The sequence below is a fragment of the Passer domesticus genome, chromosome 8 (genome assembly GCF_036417665.1).
Source record: "Passer domesticus isolate bPasDom1 chromosome 8, bPasDom1.hap1, whole genome shotgun sequence".
NCBI lineage: Eukaryota > Metazoa > Chordata > Aves > Passeriformes > Passeridae > Passer > Passer domesticus.
Genome location: NC_087481.1, coordinates 44,036,510 through 44,057,877, shown reverse-complemented (window position 1 = coordinate 44,057,877; position 21,368 = coordinate 44,036,510). Strand labels below are relative to the sequence as shown.

The 21,368-nt window shown below is 35.6% G+C and overlaps 1 protein-coding gene and 1 long non-coding RNA gene across 5 annotated transcripts in view; one reads left to right on the top strand and one right to left on the bottom strand.

Moving 5' to 3' along the window:
• LOC135306654 (adhesion G protein-coupled receptor A3-like) overlaps window positions 1-21,368 on the top strand; it is a 254,345-nt gene that overhangs the window by 207,154 nt on the left and 25,823 nt on the right. For all 3 annotated transcript variants that reach the window (XM_064430966.1, XM_064430967.1, XM_064430968.1), the window contains exons 15-17: window positions 6,500-6,627; window positions 7,536-7,659; window positions 14,274-14,419. In XM_064430966.1, the coding sequence (XP_064287036.1) occupies window positions 6,500-6,627; window positions 7,536-7,659; window positions 14,274-14,419 (398 nt within the window). The remainder of the gene's footprint in view (window positions 1-6,499; window positions 6,628-7,535; window positions 7,660-14,273; window positions 14,420-21,368) is intronic.
• LOC135306656 (uncharacterized) lies at window positions 4,637-12,354 on the bottom strand. Of its 2 annotated transcripts, none has more exons than XR_010367464.1 (3): window positions 12,025-12,354; window positions 8,849-9,003; window positions 4,637-4,956 (listed from the first exon to the last, which is right to left on the bottom strand). It is a non-coding gene; the product is annotated as an uncharacterized LOC135306656 (long non-coding RNA). The 2 variants fall into 2 exon arrangements; XR_010367465.1 differs by lacking the exon at window positions 4,637-4,956 and adding an exon at window positions 7,906-8,407.

The window sequence follows — 21,368 nt, the reverse complement described above, 5'->3', positions numbered from 1 at the left end:
ATGGTAGCAAATAATGGGATATGTTTCTTAGCTCGTGTTTCACAGTAACTTTTAAGGAAAAGAATGACAAGTAATTTTAAAATATACATGTATAAATATGCACACACACAAAACCACTTTTCAGTCATTGTCTTTCTAAACAGATAATAGAAAATTTTTGTAGCTTCATTATGTCCAAACATTTTCATTCAAGTATTATTTCTTAATCACTGTTTTATGGCATAAAGTCAAGGATTATTTTATTTGATTGACACTATGCTTTTCTGGGCAGTTCAATTCTCGTACCAGAATTTTAAAAATACTTAATTGTTCTGCATTGTTATTAATTTATAAAATGAACAGTATAAAGTGCTTATGTGTATCTTACTAATTTATATCTATATGCCTAATGTATTTTAAAATACTGACAAACCATCAGCAAATTCAAGATACCTGGCATATGGTGTGTAGCTAATGAAATTAGCAGCAATATCATGATACACGTCATTACTCTGTAATTCTCTAATCTGTTAAACAACAAAATTTCATAATTGATTATTATGGTTTGGGGTAATTGCAGAAAACTGAAGTAGTATCTGTAAACTAAAAAGCAGCACTAAAGCTTTACATTACCATCAGAATCATGTGCATCCTGCTGTAGATTAAGCTGAAACAGAAGCCCCAGTCAATCCAGCTGTCCATTTTATGGTTAGCACAGCACACATTCTGCTTTGTCACCTTTTTAAATACTAAGACAAAGTTTCTTAAGGTGCTTTCATAGAAGTTGTTTATGCCTATGTAACATAAAAGGGTTAAAATAAAGGTTTTCTAGAGTTCTTTTTTTAGAAAGGTGGCAATCAAGGATTTATCAGCTACGATTGATAATTAATAAGCATGAGCATACTTCAAGTGAGAGGAGTCATGTAGAGCCCTTTGATTTCTCTCTGTGACAGTTGTTCAAGTGATGTCAGTGAGAGAGAAAGTTTAGTTTGGAGGTTGGGTTGGGGAGGAGGTACATGCTCCTTCCCTCACGTGGCCTCACACTTTCACTTTGCTCTGGGTTGGGCTGGCAAATGGAAGTAAAATAATAGAGTCAGATATAAAGAGCATTATCTTTTTCTGATCAGGTTTTGAGTACTATGTCCTAGAGGTGAGACTAAAATAATGTGAACTAACTCCCACATTATATTCCTGCCTTTTATTTCATGTACTGTGTGCTTAGACTAGTCCTCTATTTTTTGTCTTTTCTTCTGTGATCTATAGGAGGAACAGAGTTCATTACGCTCTAGTTTCTTTTGGAGGTGTCCAAAGCCCTCTAGGGTCCTGACCTCTGCAATATGATTTTCTATTTTAGCGTAAAATCATGAATTTATATACTTTGAAGCTTTGTCTTAGGTAATGATAGGTATTTTCTTCTTAAATGCTGAGTATTTGTGCTGTTGTGTGAGCAAAGTTGTATATCAGTATTCTAATTTTTCAGGACGATGTGTGTGTATGTTATGACCATTCCAGAGACCTCTGAGTAATAACTCTTCAGGAGATGACAAAAATATCCAATAGCAACAATGAATTTCAAAATTTGCTAAATACATTTTGGCATACATTGTCCTCTGTTCTTCCTTTCATTTTTCTTAGAACACAATAGAAATTCAATAGTGATGGATATTACTGTAATTGTATACAGCGTTTCCTTTCCCCCTTAGACTGCTTTGTCAATAGTAATTTCCTCAAATCTGCCAAATAAACACAAATGAAATTATTAAATCTAAGTATGATACTTCCCAATTAACATAAAATGGATTAATAAATATTCTTAGCACTTCTAATTGTAATCCTAAAAGTAGGTTAAATCAACATAAAATCATAAGCAGCTCCTTTCCTGTTTTGTCACAATTTGTCATATTATCCCAACCAACACAGGTGTGGGTTTTGTTGGGTTTTTGGGTTTGCTTTATGTGCATAAGGAGTAATTATTTGTAGAAGTAGCATACATTCAGCAGATGCTTATATGGAATAATTAGGGCTGAGGAGACTGAACTGACAAAACCAGAGCATATTTGAAACTGTCCTGGAAGCAAATCTTGGAAAATGGTGTGAATGAGAAACTGAGAAGAGGCAGGATACTAGGCAATGGATCACAGTAAGATTTAGGACATTTTTCTCTTGTTGTTTTGCAAGCATCCCCCCAGTCTTTGAAGTCTTTCCAATCTGGTACAAAAAAAGCTACTTTTTCAACATTTTCATTGTTAGTGGAGACAATTACAGAATTTCTTAAGCCTGTTCATGAAGTTCAGTTCTGAATACAGAATTCTAAACTTCCATCTTTCAGGTCTTCTGCAAATTAAGCAGCCTGTCTGAGCCTTTTGAGAAATTAATTCATGAGTCGGGGAAGTATTACAGAGATGTCATTTAGAAGGTTGACATAATTACAGTATTTGACTTTTCCCCATAGAGAACACAGGGTTTTCTCATAACAGGCTGTAGAAACATTGTTCTGTAATTTGAAAAATCAGACTGCCTATAACAAGGGGCTCAAGAATGAACATTTCAAGTATTTTTTCATGTTTAAACACGAAGTTAAACACCTACAGGATAGATCTTAGCAGAGCTTATGCACCAAAGATTACGAAAGTGATCATAAAGTTTACGTGCTATATGTAAAATTAACATTTGTTGTAGTGGGAACTGTAGAATTCCCTGGAATTAGATCACTCTGCAATGTATAGATGTTTCTCAGTGTGAAGAGCCTGCAAGGAAGCACATGCTCCTCACTTCAGTCCTCAGCTGGCATGTACTGCTCACTGCTCATGTAATGCTCATGCTCATCAGAGAATGCTTAGCCCATATGGACAGGATTGAGTCAAGCCCTCAGAAAAGGCTGCTTTTTTAAGAATATTCCTGACTGACATTCTTTTGCACAAAGCCTTGGAATTAGAGTACTCTTAAGAGCAAGATCTGCTTTTTATTTCTTTTTCCTTCCATGTAGGTTTTATTAAATTGCATTTAATAATATATATTGTTTGCTCTGTAAAAAGCATAAAATGGCTTGGTACTGGGCTCAAAATTCTAGGCTTGTCTCCTCCAAAAGGCAGTGATTTTCTCACAAATCAGATCTCTGGCTCAAGCTCTTCTTTCTGTTTGTTTTTCTTTTCTGTTGGCTTAATGGATCTTGCATTCATCATGGTGCAACTTCAGCCAGCAGGTAAATGGATTCAGATTGTAAAGTTCAGTAAAATATGCCAACTCTTGGAAGACAGATGGAATTAAAGGCCTGGCATCCAGGCCTTGGAACATTTTATTGTCTTGGTGGCTTCTACTGGGCTCCTTTCAATTCAGCAATGTCATTCTTGTACTGAAGTGCCCAAAACTGGGCACAATAGCTGAGATTTGGCTCACAAGTGGTGAATAGAAGGGAATAATCATTTCCCTCCTCTGCTGTGTGCAGTCTTGGTAATATGGCCCAAGATGGGATTCAACTCATGTGCCCCAAGTGCTCACCACTGTCTTGGTTTGTTTTGCACCATCTTGAAAGGATGAACAAATGACAGTTTCTCTCTAGACAACATCTAACATGCCTCGTAGTTGTTGACACCAGTTTGTAATGATCAAAATATTAATTTTTGTGGGATAATTCAGTATCATAATGATTTGAATATCCTCTAGGAAATAAAATCAAATCTAACTTTTTAAAATGTAACACACAATTTTGCTGCTTTGCATACAGCATTTTTTAAAAATGCTTCTTTTCTGCACGTTGTCTTCTCCAGATTACTCAAGAGAAGTTGATAGATCAATAAGGTTTAATTATCATCAGAGAGCAGACAAGATACATCTGTTATATATCTATAATGAAATCAGTTTTCAATATGCAATAGTTGTAAAAAGGATATTCTACTTTGGCATTAATGATTTTCATACTCAAAATTTTGACATTTATTTACTGTAGAAGATTAGATAAGAGATAAAACTCATACTTAAAAATGGAATTAGCTTTAAGATGCTGATTGTTCTTCATTCTTCTGCAGGCAAAATGGTTGTATTCCTGTAGGGCACATGGCATTTGCTTTTATACTGGTGATCAAACACAGGGAGATGTTGAACCTTGCATTTACACTATTAAAAACTAGTTCTTTAGTACACAGTGATGGTACTCAAGTAAAATTGCTTTCATTTGTTTCAAATGTGTGGCTACACATTTCAAATGTGTAACTTCACTGTGCTTCCTTTTTCACAACTTTTCACAGTGATATGCAACTTATTTATTTAAATAACTGTGCTGTTACTACTGTATAGTTACAGTAATACATTTCTGAATGCAGAGAAATTGTGTACCTAAATTTATGCCAAAGTGTACTATAGTATATGAAAATATAATTACATCAGTAAGAGCTAGAAGATGTTTTATCATTTTCAGCAGAGTACTTTTGTTTAAATTACTACTCATAATATGAGCTAAAATTGTATTGAACATTCCTGTTAAATACTCATTCATCTACCTTGAAAGACTTACGCTATAAAAGAATTAATGGGGAGATGATGAAAATAAAAACATGGGAGAAAAAGATGATCAGGGTGAAAAAGGGTGTTTAAGTGGACATTCAGAGACAGTTCTGAACCAACAGATTTTTAAAGAATTATTTGAAAGTTATGAAGTCATGATATCCTGAGTGTTTATTCATGCACACTGGAAGAAAACAAGAGTTGGAAGGCCTTAAGAGCCTAGGTCTGTCATGTTAAAAAAACTAGCACATCAAAAGACAGAGTTCTTTTCCTCTTCTTTTCCATTTGTGATTGAGGGAAGAGTATCAAAAACTGACACCTCTAGATGAGACAGCATAACCTGAGTTCCTCCATGAGAAGTGACTCCACATCTCACCCTGGGTGTTGGTGAACTGGCAGGGCAGAGAGAAAACTTGTGTGGAGTACAGGAGTAACTGCAGGTTTAACTGAGGTTTAACTTGCAAGCTGAGGAAGTACCTGAAGAGAAATAGGATGTGATAACATATAGTTGGCATTTTGTCTGTAAGTTATTTTTTCATTTTGATGGTTTTGATATATGTTGTGAGCAGCTCTGTTTATAACTGACATTCATATGAATCTGGAGAAACTGGTACAATCAATCTTAGAAACTTTAAAGCTAATAATGAAGGAAAATAACAACGACCAGGACGTCAGTTACTTGAGAGGATCATTTTAGAAGGTAAACTAAATTCTCACCATTTAGTAATTGCATATACTCATGAACATTATCTGCTTGTACGTGGACAAATTGATATTCATAAATAATGGTGCTAGAAATCAGCTCTCTGCATGCAAATGCAATTAAACAGAGGTATTAGCATTGCAGTCCCTGTTTCCTAAGGGGAGATTTCACCTCTGGAAAATAATGTATTGAATCTTCTTCTAAGAGAACCTAAAACTGACAAATAAGAAAAAAGTATTTTAAATGTTTGCCAATATTTTAAGTGTTAGAGTTTACTGGATAGTCACATGTGGTACTATTTCAGATTTTAGCTTTTTCTGCTGGGATGTATATTCATTTTTATGTGCAGAGTTAGTGCCACTGCACATGGGAGGTGGCATGCAGAGGACAATGTGTTTGCACTCAGGTGATAGGTTTTTGTGTATAAATTTTAGTTCCTGTGTGCAGAAATGTAGTGCCACAAGCAAATGGTGCTTAGTGCATTGCAGGGAATGTAATGTTTGCTTTAATTCAGACAGTCTGAATTTAATTCAGATGGTCTGAAGACATTCTGTTTCATTTAATGGGCTCCTTTTGCTTTCCATCCATCACACCTTCAGATTTAGCTCTTCTAAATGTGTAATTTTGAATGGGAATTTGATAAGGTTAATTTTACAAAGATATTGATAATTTTTCATTGTTTTTCATGAAGAATTGTGTCACTAGGCACTAACATGTTCAAAAGGAACACAAGGACCTTTACTCTGCTGTTAATAGAGCTGTCTAAGTAACTTTTGAATTACTATAGGGAGTAGAGTACTTCCAGCTAAGTGTGAAGGTCACTGGGTCACAGGAGTTTTATCAACTGGTAATTATATTTGAGTCACTCAATAATTTCGGTGTATTCTCTTTTTTTTTTTTTTACTTTGAATGGTTCTTCTGCAGCCATATATGCCATTTAGAGACCTTTATGATGATTTGAAATTTTGTGCTTAATATCTTAGTAAAATATGCTCATAAAGTTCATGTTATCAGAAGGACCAGATACTGCTAATGCTGGGAAAATGTAATATTCTATGTATTTTTTCAGACCTTTTTTTTTTAATTAGGTTATGTCTGCTTGTACAAAAAGGTTAATTTCTGTCTAGCAAACTGTATGCAGATGAGGCAGGAGCAGTCTGTTATTGCAAATTCATGAACTGTATCTACATTAAAAGTTCATCTTTTTTTTTTTTCCTGCCCTTGAAAGGGAACAGCTAGAAATGACAGGACATATTGGAATGAAATCTCAGTTTCACACATGCCTAGCAATGTTAAATCATTTTGCTCTTTCCACAGGATTTTAAGACAGTGCTGTCTTTCCCGCAGTACCCAGGGGAGTTTCTGCACCCTGTGGTTTATGCATGTACTGCAGTTATGTTGTTGTGCCTGTTTGCTTCCATTATCACCTACATTGTCCATCACAGGTAAGAATTCCATTTTAACCACATATTAAATGGCCAGCACAACACTTGAATTTTTATAACCTTTACTATAACGATAAATTAAAATTATTTGAATTACTGTTGGATAGTAACAGCAGCAATGTGATTAACACCAGAGAAATCAAAACAAAGTTTATGTCAACCTCTCTAAAGCTTTTTCCAAGCTTTCCTGACATATATGTTTACATATTCTGTACATTTTTCCTAAGATTTCTAACTCAACAAACTCAACATATAAAACCATGAACACTATTAAGTTTCTTTCTGGCAAATTCCAGTCGAGCAGCCCTTTGGTCAGCTACACATGCTGACTTTTAAGACCAAATCTGGTTGGAAGACTGGTAACTATTACTGGATTAAAGGAACTTTCTTTGTCTTCTAAATTTTGGGTTTAGAAAACTTGTGTTTGCTTTGATATAAAAAATTTATATTTTAACTACATACTTCTGGTTAAAGACCATTAGCAATTTAAATGAGTAGGAATGTATTGTGCTGTAGAAGCTGCTAAATATTAATTACGTGAAGTTAATGCAATGTCTTCTGATCTTCAACTTCCATTTAGTCCTTTAGAGATGTCTTGTTAAAGTTCTGCATAAGTGAAGCTATGCAATAAGCCTTTTGCTTGCAGTACTCTACTTTAAATGCTTGATTTGGTGGAGGAAACTTTAAATTGGTAGAATTTTATGATTTTTATTATTTATTTTACCTTTTTATCATTTATTTCATTGCTATATAGGTTACACTCTCTCCTATGGGTAGATTGTTACACACGTATTCAAGAACTTGATAATTTTATTCTATAAAATTAAGTGGTTTTCCTGAATAGTAAATTTTGTAATAAATATGTTGGGGGTTTTGATTTTAAAATGTGACTTTTTTTTTTTCAACAGCACAATCCGAATAAGCAGAAAAGGATGGCACATGCTTCTCAACTTTTGTTTCCATACTGCTCTCACATTTGCTGTTTTTGCTGGTGGAATCAATCGCATTAAATATCCAATTATATGTCAAGCTGTAAGTATCTGTCTCAGTAATTCTTACTAATGGAATTGAAACTTGCAAATGAGTTCTTAACATAGTATTGGCAGTTCTCCTTCCTTTCTTATGTTGCTCTGGGATCTTAAGTTTTTCAAAATAAACTACTATAAGCATGTCTTTTAAAGGCCAGTACTGGGAATGTTGGTGTTTGGTTGTCACATGAGTTTCTGTAAGAGGGTGATCAATGCATTAACTTCTCTGAGGGTCATATTGCTTCATTCTTGTTGTTTTGGGTATTTTTTAAGAAAAGCATTGAAAATTTTGATAGTTCTCTGCTGTACAGGATAGTTGAAAACTACAAATCCAGAATACTTCTGTCCTTCCTATATTTTGGATTGGATGTGTGGGACTAAAGTTGCTGCTTCACTTTTATGACACATGCACTGTTTGCCTGGGGGTAGCCCTGGCTTCACTGGATGATCCCTAAGGAGACACAGCAGACCAGCATACTTGTGATTTATGGACCCTTTTTTGTACTGCTGGACTATTTCACATCTCTTGCCTCAGAATTTTTGGGGCAATAGTGTGGTGAGATGCACAGACAGGGATGGATTCAGCTGCTCTGAATATAAAGGCTGAGTCTGTCCAATGTGTAAAGAGAGTAATTTCGTTCATCTTCTGTAACATCTGATGAGGGCTTGTTGCAATTTGTTTGCCTTGAACCTTTCTTCCTCTCAGATTTTGTAGAAGTGCACGTGGGCTCATGAATGTTGTTGGTATTTTTCTGTAGTAAAGCACTTTGTTTAGCCAATGTTCTCCCAGATTTTTGCCTGTCACTAAATCCAGTTCTTCTGATTGCCTTGGATGGATGTAAATAGGAAGAGTCAGGAGCCAACAGCAGAGTCACTGCAAAGCTTGCATAACTAGTGTGAGTTAATAAGAGTATATTAACTCTTACTTAATAAGAGTAAGAGTTATCACTCTTAAGTGTTCAGTGAGGTGCTTTGGAAGCCTTTTGTGTATCCTTGTGCATGACCATCAGTAAACAGCACACGTGGGTCTGTAAGCACTGTGATGTTCTGCACGGGAAGTCTACCTAAGTGTATTACATGATACTCATGTAAATAACACAGCTGTCCACTAGATTGAGAGAAATATCTCACAATATCTAGTGTATTGTGTCATAATTAATTTGTAAGTTCTAGCAAATTGAAATATCACTTACCATTTTCTTTGTCTGCAGTTTGCAAGTGATAGTAGCAGATTCGTTTGTAGGGCAGCCATGGCCATGTAATTACATGGCCACAAATGACCATCTGTTCTTTCAGTCGTCTGATTATTTACTTTGCAGCTTGCGTGGTAGCAACGTGGTATTAACAGCTATAATGAAAAATTGATTGAGATAAATGTGTTATTAATAGCCTTTTATAAGAAGTACATAAACTACAGGAGTATCTTAATAAAGTGCATTATCAGTGGCATCTGTCTCTTGCTGTGGGATAGGGCCAGATCCTGAGCTGCTGAGAAATGTGCACACTTAGGGAAACTGAATTTAACTATCTCTCTATGTCTGCTAACCAGTTTCATAAAGTTATTTATTTACCTGATATCATGCTACATAACAGATAATATAATCAGGAGTTACAATATAGGAAAGATACAAGTGACAAAGACAGTTCTCTATTTCCTGGTAGAAATTGTCTGATGTAATTAGACAGAGCTAATGGATGAAATAGTCCAAGCAATCTAAGACAAGGCTCCAATAGCTGCTAACAGAGGCTGAAAAACTGTTCACTTTGAGAACATCGTTCCCAGCCACAGATCCCTTCTTGCTTTCTGACAGCAAGATTTTCTAAATTCTGAGTCCCAGTGCCTGTGTCCTGTGATAACCCTGAGACAATTAGTCTGTGATTTAATATCCAATGTGCCAAAGCTCTGATACTGGGGCTTAAAATATATTTGTGAAAAATGTTACTGCTTCAAGCAGCACTAAAATATTAGTTATACGACAGGTGTAACACCATCAGTTGCCATTCCAGAGGTATTCTTCATTCTGCTAAAATTCAAAGCACAACTTCAACCTGCAGCAATGCAATTTTCACTTTTTATTTCCTGAGTGCATAGAGAAAGATTCCAAATGCAAGTATTTTTTGTCCTGATCACTGAAATGTTGTATAAAAGCCAGTCAACCGCCCCCTTTCCTATTGTAATTATCCCTAAAACTTCCACCAAAAAATTCACTGCAGCATACTTATCAATGTGAAATAATAGACTAAGTTAACTTTATCCTTCAAATTTAACCTAAAAGGGTGGTTCTAAATTAGCTTCATTTGGATCACCTTCTGTCTATAAATGTGTAATTACAGGTTAGTTTTAAACATCAGGAATTAATGCTATGGAAATGGCCCCATTTTCTGTGATAGCTGGAAGAACCTTCAAATCCCCTTCAAGGTGAAACAGTTGCACAAAAAAGGTCTTTTCAGAAATGGTCAGACATTTATTTTTATGTGGAATCTAAAAATCTACAATTCCCTTTTAAACCTGCATATCTGTTTCAGAGAGGATTTTGTATAGACCTTTCACTTGCATATGTGCTCTAAAGTCTTTATGATTTACCAAAAACCTGATGTTAGAATGTTGGTCTAGAAGAGTTGATTGCATCTTCGCACATTTCCTGAGTGAATGAATCTCCAAACTCTTTAGATTACCCTTGAAGCTCATCCTGGGTGTCACTGAATGTTGGTGGTTGTAGAATCCAGACTCTTGAGTTTACTGGCAAAATCTTTCATGCAAGTCAGGGGTTGTCTTGGGAGCAGCAGGGATAAATCAGAGGCAGTACACTACCAGAAAGGTACTTGAGCCAGCCAGTGAGAGCCCTTCCATCTCCCAGCTGGGGCTTCGAGTTATTTTGCTTCAGAAAGCAGAAGGAAGCTCACTCCTTTCATGTAAAGAATGAGAGAGAAGGAGACACAACAGTTGCTGGATCACTCCCCATCTGTGGGAGGTATCAATTCTGTACTCTCAAAGACTTCTGTTTCGTGGCTTCTGCTTTAGAGGAAGGGATGATAGCCATGAGTTTATGAATGCTAGGGGATTAAATCCTCAGTTAAACATGTTGAAGCATGAAGAATGGACTTCTGGGCACAAGATTCAGGAGGCAGAAAAGTTATGGAGAGAGAGAGAATATTTTTTTTTTATTGCATGATCACTCCAATCACGTCTCCAAGAACCTCTATATGGTTTATAAAACAAAAGCTTCCATGTAAACTTTGGCAAGGCGCAGATCTTCTTCTCCCTGATGAATGTCATATGTGAAGCTGCTTGTGAATTTGTTTCTGTAAGGCAGTAGATCTTCAACAAGAAAGGGAAAGCTCGTTCCATACTAGCCAGCAGCCTACAAGTTCAACTCAGAAAGCTGAACTTCTTGCTCTACATTTTCTACCTGTGAAGGGAGCATGGGGTTTTGCTAATGCTAAATGTTTAAAGATCATGAAATATTCACATCCATTGGTGTTACAGACTGCAGAGAAATTCCTGAGCCCCTTCATCTCACAGAAAAGAATAATTTTCATTGCAGGATTAAAAGTTTAATCAGAATGTTCATGCATATCTGTGTCCTTCTTTAAAAAAAACTGAATTAAGAAGTACAATCTTATCTGAAATATGATTACAATTAGAAAAAAAAAAAGAAATTAAATCTAAAATTTAGGGGAAATAAAGAAAATTGTGGGGAACTTAAAGCTGATCAAGAAACCTTTCTGTAACAAAATGCTTTGCATAAATGTGTATTCTGGTCATTACCATGGTAACTGCATCATATGGAACTTATCTCTAGGGTACTGAAATTTATTGAAGAAACACAAACAGACAGCATCTTCCTACTGAAGAAAAGTATAATCTTCTATTCAAAAGGCTAGTGCTTATTCCCAAAGATAAGAGTTCTGAGAACACAGGACATGTTAAAACTTAATCCAAGAAAACAAGAAAATTTTTACTATATAACTGTGGTTATTAAAGAGCTTTAGGTACAGTGCTCTTTTCAATGCATATATTCGGGCAGTTTTTTCAGTACCATTTGGCTTGTCAGTGGAAAACCTTCTTAAGAGTAGGGGTCATCACTTCAATATTTCCAATCATAATCCTTTCTTTTGTGTAGAAATCTCAACCCTTTCCATACAATTTTATGTGAAATACAAAATTTCTGCTAATAGTGAAAACAGGTTTAAATTATCACTTTGGTATTTAATTTGTATATAGTTTTTGGTCTCTGAAGTTTTACAGAGGTAGAAGTCCACTAACAAGATATACCCAGCTAAGTTTGAACCATGGACCTTTCAGGTATAACTTCAAGTTTACAGTTGCTAAGAGAGTAAAGAAAGAATTTACTGAGCCTCATCCTACCCTCCCATGTCATGAGCTGCTATCTCATGTATTTCTACCGTAGGGCCCAGGTGTCTTCCTAGCCTGAGAGAGTTAGAAAGAGGTGATCCCACTGGAAGGGACAAAAGAACTTGCAGTCACAGTCCCCAAGCACAACAATGAGGATGGTGCATCTCTGTGACATAACTGATGTCAGTGGGGCAACAAGGGGAGGGAAGAGGCAGAGAGCAAAACCCAACAATTTGAAACACTGAACTTTCAATGGGAAGTGTGACAAGCATTTCTTTACTAATTATTAGTGGAGGAATAATAGCAATAGTTCTAGAATTTAATGTAACAGCTCAGTGCACCCTTCCAAATCCCTCATGACACTTCTGCTGTGTCATGTCAAATCTGTTAGTCATAAGGAGGTCCTGTATCTTCAGGATAAATCCTTGTTTCCTTCAAACAAGAAATGCAAATGCTAGGGGGTTTGGGTTTTTTGTTTTGTTTGGGGTTTTATTTGAGAGACAGATGCAGATCATTAAAGAGTTAGTATAGAGGTTGATAATATGTTTGCCTCCACCATGTTTGTTCAATTTCTCCATATATCAGAAGTAACTCAGTTGCTGAAACATGATCACACTGTGAATAACAGCAATATGATGCAGGTGCGGCACAGCCGTGATGTTTTCAGTCATTTCAGTTGCCTGCTTGAAAGTTCAATAAAATTGTTTTGTTGTACTATTTTTAGGTCTAACATTCATTTAAGTAGCTGATTATTTCTATCTATATGTTTTCAGAATTTCACATGTAGGTGCCTTTTGACCTGGAATTGATTTCAACTGTTCCTATTATTGTATGTACCTGTGTGAAAAACAGAATATATAGCAGCAGGGCTATGCGGAAATGAGGAAGAGGTTAGGAGCTAAATATCTGGATTTTTTTTCAGTTCTTTCTCATTATTTCTGCCTCCTTTTTCTTCTCCCTTTTTCATCCTCCTGCCTCCCCTCTTTGCTCATGGTCCTGTTGAGGGCATCCCTACAGAAATTCTGCAAGCTACATGTGAACCAAGCACAGACAGCACCAGCCCTGATCTGACAGTGTCTGCCAGCTCATAATACACAATTGTCTCATTCTCTTATTTCTGCTTCTTTTACCTCAAGCAGCAGCAGTGATGAAGACTTTATCCTCCCTTGTCTAATGTGACAGACAAATCCCAGAGAAAATGACAAAGGATTTTCTGTTGGTGATATTTGCTGCTATCTTCAAGTTTTGAGCTATAATACTAAATAGAAACAAAATTCATGGAATTTTTTTTCTTTACCCATCAATTATTTTGTTTTAAGTGGAGCAAAAATGAACACTGGTTCAAATAAATCATTATAATAGATTTGTGTTAGCTTTATTTAGCAATTTTCTGTATTCCTTAAACTTTTATGTTCTTTCCAATTATAGCAATATTTTACTTGTCACTGCAAAATGTCAGGTTATTGCTTCAAAGGTAACCTCATTTTATATAATCAGATGCAGACTTAGCTGATGTAATAAAGCACTGGAGATTGGATAAAATTCCAATTACTGCTTCCATAGTAATGAATAACAATTACTAACATAACAAAGATGTTAGCATTTTAGAGGTGTTTGTACTTTGTTTTCTTTTCAATGATAAACACACCCGTTTCTTGGAGACAAAGTGATAATAACATTATTAGAGTTTATAATTCTTTTTAAAGGGGGATGCAAAGAGTTGTCTTTTTTTTAATTCTGTAGTCAAGTTTGTAATTTACTTAAAATATGTCTGAAAATAATCTGGATTTATCAGTGCAAATAGCACTGATGCCATTTCCACAAGTCAGCCTTGCCTGCGTATAGCAGAGAAGGAACTACAACAGGATATTCCTTAAAAGTTAAAGGAAATAGCATAATAGCAAGTAAAAATTCTGGCCTCTTATTAAATTTTAAATTGCATTCTCATGATAAGCTAACAAAGAATGTAACACAAACTTAGAGTCACATCACTTTTAATCCAGGTGTAAAATGTTTTCATTAAACAGGTTCTTAGAAAACAAATGTTTTTATCAGTCTATTTCCTAACATTGCTTCTGGTATTGCAGATAATACTATCTGTGGTAGATTAAATAACTGGTTTTAAATGCAGCTGTTAGATGCATTTATAAATTCAATTTAAAAATCTGTTTGCCTGTGACCTTATGAAGTAAGATTCTTGTAAAACTCTTGTTTTCCTGATTCATTTTATTGAGTCGTTTAATTGTCCACTCTCTTTTTAGGTTGGCATAGTACTGCATTATTCTACACTCTCTACTATGCTATGGATCGGAGTAACTGCCAGGAATATTTATAAGCAAGTCACAAAAAAACCTCAGCCTTGCCAAAACAGTGACCAACCTTCTTATCCAAAACAACCTCTACTCAGGTATGGAATATTAGCTATATTATTTTTTTAATGTCTTCCTAGAAAATATTAATTATAAGCAAACTCTCATTCTTATTTCTGCATGTTTTACTTTTTATAGACTATAAATAGCATCCATAAAGAATTGAGCCACCTAGGTGTGTACAAAAATCTGAGTGTTTATTGTATGCTGATAGTTAACTCTGCTCAGAAGATGGAAATATGCAGAACTTGTATTGGCTAAGTTCAGATGCCTTTGTCTGAACAGGAAGAATTGAAATGTTTCCGTTGCTTTCTTATGGAGGGAAAAAATTCCCCCAAACCAGAAACTGTGCCTTATTTAATCACCAGGAACTGTGTTGTAATGACCCTTTACCTTTATCTCTTCTGCTCTACTTCCTGCCCACACTTGTATTGAAAGCCTAATAACCTGATAGCAGCCTTCCTCATTCCCATCAGAGATGTAATGCTATTACAGGAGCGACTGAAGTCTGCACTCCCCATCAGCTCTCCCTGGAGCAGACTCAAGTGTGTCTCTGATGGCATCGCAGGTGTAAGACAGTGGGAGTTCTTGCCAGATGCCTCTGAGATGCTGAAACTCCAAGCCAAAACAGTCAGTCTGCACAAGAAAAAAAAAAAAAAACCCCAAAAAAAAAGCCTTAGCAAAACGTTACCACAAAAAAAACAGGATTTCAAGCCAAAGGCATGAGAAGATTAATTCATCTTTTTTAAGCTTAGATATCAAAAAATTATGTATTAACCAAAGTTATATATTGTCCCTATACAGATTTTGGAGGGAGGCAGAAAAAGAACTTCCAGAGAACAATTCCTCCTATCCATCTAGAATGTTTGTGTGAGGACAGGATGAATTGCTTTATGGAGGTGCCTCTCTTTTCCCACAGATCATGGACAAGTCTGAATGGTCAGTTTAGCCTAAAGACCTCAGTTTTATACTGGAGGTCAGGAAATATGAATTCAACCTTTTATGCCTTTTCTGTGAAAAATCCAGGGTGTAGTCTTCTAAACAGAGGTAGATTATTTTATTTTAAACACAAAAAAATTTTAGCAAGTAGCATTTATAGTATTTATAGATGACTGTGTAATGGTGTCACAACTTGTTAAAAGTCCATAGGAAGATTGAATTTTTCCATCTGATTCTCCGGAGTCAAATTCTTACTAACATGATTTTAGTCAGAAAACTAGCAAATTTTCTTCTTTTTAAAACACTTTATTTCTAGAGATGAAATTGATTAAAGTTAACATAAAATGTGTATTGCGATGAGAAGGAGTGCCATATTGATCCTTAGCTTTGTTAGGTGTAAAGGATAGTCTTTCACTGAGAGTGCCTGACTTTGCTAATCCATGATTTACTACACCATGCTTCAGAGATGAGAATTTCACTCCTTCAGTTACCAGCTCATGGCAAAATGAATAATTGCCAATTTTCAAATGCTGCAGTGTGACTATTAAGGTAGAAAATTGTTACAAGTTACACAGACCCAGCATAGTGTATGTTCTTCAAATTCAAGTCTTGTTTGAGTTGGAAAACAATAGACAGTCAGGTTACAGGAAAGATGACTCTAATTAGAATCTTTGTTGTACCAGTCATGTTGAGGTTCCCAGACAGTGAAAATAAATAGTAGCTATTTTAAGTTTAGCAATAGAAATGATAAACCACCTTCTAGCTGTAAGAGAACATGGGTATAATTGTTTAATAGCTAAGTAAAATTATTCTAAGCCATTTTTCTCCCACAGGGCACCATGTATCTTAGAGACACAGGCACTGAAATGTCTAATACAATTTCACAATGGTTAGCACTAGATTCAAAATAGTAAGGATCAGTTTCACTTCATGTAGAAAACAGGCATAGTATATGTAAAATTAAGAATCACTTTAGGCAAGGAAATACTAAACTCATAATTAGTTGTTGTTTGTTCTTTCAGAATGTTAATGATAATTTTTGGGGGCATTTTACCTTTCCTGATTTTAATAAAATTAAAGTCTGAATTATTCTTTGTCATAATATTTCCATAACATCCATAAAGGATGCTTACATTTCAAGACAGTCATTTAGGAGAAATGTTTTAACTAGTCAGTGTTCTTGTGCCTATAAGCCAATGCCAGCCTTGATACATATTGTTCCTCAGGTACTTAAGGGAAAACATCTGGGTTTGGGTGAGGGGGTGTTAATTTGTCTCCATTTGACATCAGAAGATGGCTAAATAGTATAAAGTTTATTCAAATGGCGATGGAGTTGGGCTTTTATACATGTCAGGGCTACCAGTGATAGGAAGCAAATTATATAGTCTACAAGACTCTTTTAAAAGAGGTCATTTTTCAGTGCTCCTTCTCTATAGACTCAGAGAAGTATACAAATATGTGAATGTGTTTGGCAAGAGCTCTATGCTCAGCTGTTGTCCTTCACTCTTCTTTGGTAAGGGTTGTATTTGCTAGAAGGTGTTTCCAGTTCATATGTGAGTGGTTTTGTATTCCTTATATATGCACTTGCCGTAGGACATAGAGGTACCTTTTGTGAGTTAGTAAGTGGGATCTAATGCCAAAAATCAGTACATAAATCTATCAGTGGGATTTTCTTGGAATTTACCAAGAAATCATAAAAATTGTCTCACCACATATGTTTCACAAAGCTTGGTCCATTCTAAAAAGTAGCCGAAATAGTGAAAATAAATAGAATAGAATATCTGAAAGGAGACCTTACCTGTTAGTAGAACAGAACGTAGGCTTGTAAGAATTGCTGCGGTTTCTCTGCCTGCTCTTTGCATATTCATTTGCAGAAGCAAGACAAATGAGGTGCCCTTGATCTTTTTCTCCTACTTTTCTTTGAGCTGTAGCAATAAGTACCCTATTATGTAAAGCTGTGGTTCTTTATAAGTTTTCTCTCTTCTAGATAGAGTGATCAAATTTGAAACATTTTTGCAATCTAATTTGACTTCATGGCAATATGATTTTAAATATTGCTTCTTTTTATGTTAATCATGTATTATGAGATACATTATATACACTGTACATCATACAGTGTATATATTTTATTATATATATTATTCATGAAATATATATTATCTGTTAATTACAGAGTTAAACCCCTGAGGGCCTATCACTTTGATGACTGGAACCAACTGTAACAATTCTGGCATTTTTCTCTAAATGTGCCTGGATGCTAATGAGGTGGATCAAATTAATGCATCATTGAGTTTTGTGTATTGAAATTCTGAACCTTAGCACTTCAACAGATAATGAAATTACTTCCTGTAAAATATACTCTCTGGTATTCTTAATAGAAATAAATAATTCTATCTGTTCATCCTCTGTGGACATTTGTTAAACCTGGCAGAGTTTAGCTTCTGACTCATCTGAAAGCAGATTTTGCCAGCAAAGGCAAAGGGGCATGCAAGATTCAGCTATTACTGCAATGTACAGAACTTCTTATCAGCCCAAGCTGAGGCACAGGTAGTGTTGGGTTTTGTGCCTGCTATGTGCATGCATTTTTCATGCAATGCTCTGTGCCCATACAGATTAGACAGAAGTACAGACCAGCAGAAAATACTTCTGAAGGATATTCTGTTAAAATAATTTCTTTCTAGAGTGACAGAAAAAAAATCAGACTGCTTTCAGTTTTAATAAGATAACTAGTGAGCACAATTGCATTCTAAACATTTAAAATAAAAAATAAATAAGCTGCTAGCTGGGCCAGAGATTAGTGATAAGGAGACAGATAATTAAGTTTTATCTCAAGGTTAGGTACAAATATATCTCCTAATGTTCTCCCATCTCTTTCATTCAATGAATGACTTGCAAGATAACTAATATGGCAGTCTTCAGATTACACAGTCCAATATCCCATATCTGTCATGAAAAAATTTCAATGTGCATAAATAAGGTTGCAGAAGCAACAGCAAAACAGATAACAGTTGATGTCACTGTCTCTGTTGAACATCATCTTATTTTTTATGTAACATATTTTGATAAGCTTTTTAAAATGTTCTTTCTAAAATTGTGGGGCTGTTAGGAAATGTACCTCATGCAGTTCTTTAGAAAAATTGTATATCTAGCTGTAGTAGCAGTTTCAGAATGGATCGTGTCCTTTTGTATTCAAAGTTGTAGCCTTAATAATATAGCTAAAAAATCATAACTGAGGCAAATTGAAACAGTTTTCAGCAGCACACACAGAGTACCTACAGTCAATACCACTGGCTTCAATTACCTTCTCTTACTGTTTTTAACCTTAAATAAATTTAAGAGTTAAGAACAATTTTTAGAATGAGAAAGCTGATTTCCTATTTCACATATTTTCAAATGTCTTAACTGTTTTTAAACCTGCACACAGAGCAGACCTGGAAGTACAGTAGTTGAGAATGGGGGTAGTTTGGTCAAACTGTACTAATCTGCTAATGGATGTTTACATGCAGATTTGTGTATGGGTGTCTGCTGTTCTCTATGAGGCTGTATATGGGCAAGTTTCTGTACATCATACATACACTTCCAGAGTACAGAGCAATGTCCAGAAAGCAGCAATGAAAGGGTTCTTCCTAGTGAGCTGTGTTTGTGGTGTAGTGGTGGTGAACAATCTATCCCTGAGCTCCTGCAAGGTGTGGTAGTGCTGCACTTGCATCCTCCCCCTCTCCTTGGGAGTGTGGCAGCAGCTCTTCAAGTTCATTCCCAAGCTCATTATTTCTCTCAGCGACCTAAACATTAATCAGCAGCACCCAGCTAAACAGTAGCTAAGTATCTTTGAGACACTGAATTATGCTAAATCCATTCACTGCAAAAAGGAGAAACCACACAAAACTTTCAAATACAAGAAAATCCTCTCCTTCTGTTATTGTCAACTAGTCCTGTGATGAGGCTCTTGCCTTACAGTGAGGGGATTTTACAGACTTGCATGATACCACAGGGGTCATGGCACCCACTTAGTGCTTTGTTCACAGTGTTAGCCCTGCTTTTCTCAGGATGAACATTTAGCTGCTTGATCTGAATTCTGACAAGCTGGAAACCAGCACACGGGCGCAAATGGATCTATGGCTGTGTTTGCCTAACTGCTGAGAGAACCTGGCAGGAAAAGTTGTGACTTCCATCACAGCCTGATTATAGGGAAATTTTTACTGAGTAAGTTACCAATAAAGCAGGCTGAGTCTTGAAAAGGAGTTGCACAAAGCAATCTTCATTATGTCATCAGAAATTGTCACATTATATTTTTGCACCATAATGGATATACTACAAAAATTCCAGCTATAAAGACCAAAGACTTCTTATATTTAGTTTTTAAAGAATTACTATGTCCAGATAAAAACCCTAGAATAAAAAAAAAAACCTAGTGCTTTCTAATATTTCTGAGGCTGAAAGGGTCTTCACAAAATTATCTTTGTTAATGTCCCCTATTATTTATAACAAGCTGGCTACAATTTATTGCAGCATGATAGCGGTGTAATGGGGGATCAAGATTTGACTACAATCAAAAATACTTTATTAAACATCAGGTTTGGCAAATACGCCATTTTTTTGGCCATGCCCTTTTCTGAATCTTCAGACTGAATCATATGAAGCAACATAATTTACTTTCTGACAGACAGAGACATTACTTGTCCCCTTGACACCAGCAGCTCTGAAATGCAGTTAAGTTCTAGTGCATTTTTCATTAGTGCTGGCTCTCATGAATTCATGTCTTCTAGTACAAAACAGTGGTTGAGAGAGAGGGAGAGAGAAAGAGGTCAGATGAACAGTATCATTTGCAATCCATTGTTTTCTTCTTCGTGATATGCTCTTAAAAATTAACACATAGAGTTTTGATCCATGAAAGCCCATCTTTCCTTCCCACAGAGAACATATCAAACTTCCTCTATAAAGTATAAATTTAGACCTGATTATCCCAAGGAATCATCTGTCTTTTTCCTAAAAATTCTCTATGATTTGAGTATGTTGAATTAAATGGGAACTGCCACAGGGCAGAATTTTCAGGAGCCTTGAGGAGATCTCTCTAGTTCACTCTTTACTATTAGCATAGACCCAATTGTGTCATTGCAGAGTAAGTGAAAAGTGTCTCCCTGTAAGTGAGGTTTTCACCAGCTGGATGAACCATAGCATGGTGAGCCTACAGTCTCTCTGAGAATCTGCTCCAGGAAGTTGGCTATAATTTAAGTACTTGATTGTATCCTTTGCTTACAGGACAGAATATTTTTTTGTGGGCAGGGTCAGTTATCCGGAAGTCTATCTCACATTTCTGATATTATAATCAACATTTCTTATTTTAGATATGGCAAGTTAAGATAGAAATATATATTATTAGATAATTTTGAAATTGTGCAGTAATTTTTTGCAATACTCATGTATCCTCAAGGCTGCTTATCGCCTCCATACTGTAAGTTCCTAAAAGCAACAAAGTGTAACAGCTGTTTTTATCAAATGGCTTGGGTTGGGAGGGACCTTAAGGATAATCTAGTGATATTTCTTAGATACTATTTGCAAAACAGTATTCCCATGTTTTTTGTTTCAATATTTGTCATATTCCCAGGAAGGAGAAAGGCCATATTGCTGAAATAGTTTTTCTAAATGTTTTGCATTTAATAAATTACAATGGAATGTAAGAAAAGCCATGTTTCCCTTCCAGCTGTTGTGTTCATTTTATTCACCAAAGTAAGGCTTATATTCACAACATCAAAATAAGTGATTATATTGATATATTGGATATTAAAATAATCTAAGGGTAACAGCCTTTTCGAAGTTTTAGTTTGATTTAATTATAGAACTAATATTTTGAACAATGCTACGTTGCTTCTGAAGACAATTTTAATAACTGTCATTCAAAGATGACACAACACAAGTAATACACAAGTACCAACAGAAATGCTGATCATTGTAGACAGATTGTGCTGTGTCTTATCAGCCCACCAACTTAGGCAAGTTCTCAAAAAAACACCCCAAACCAACCAAAAAAAATCAGCCAAAAACCCCATT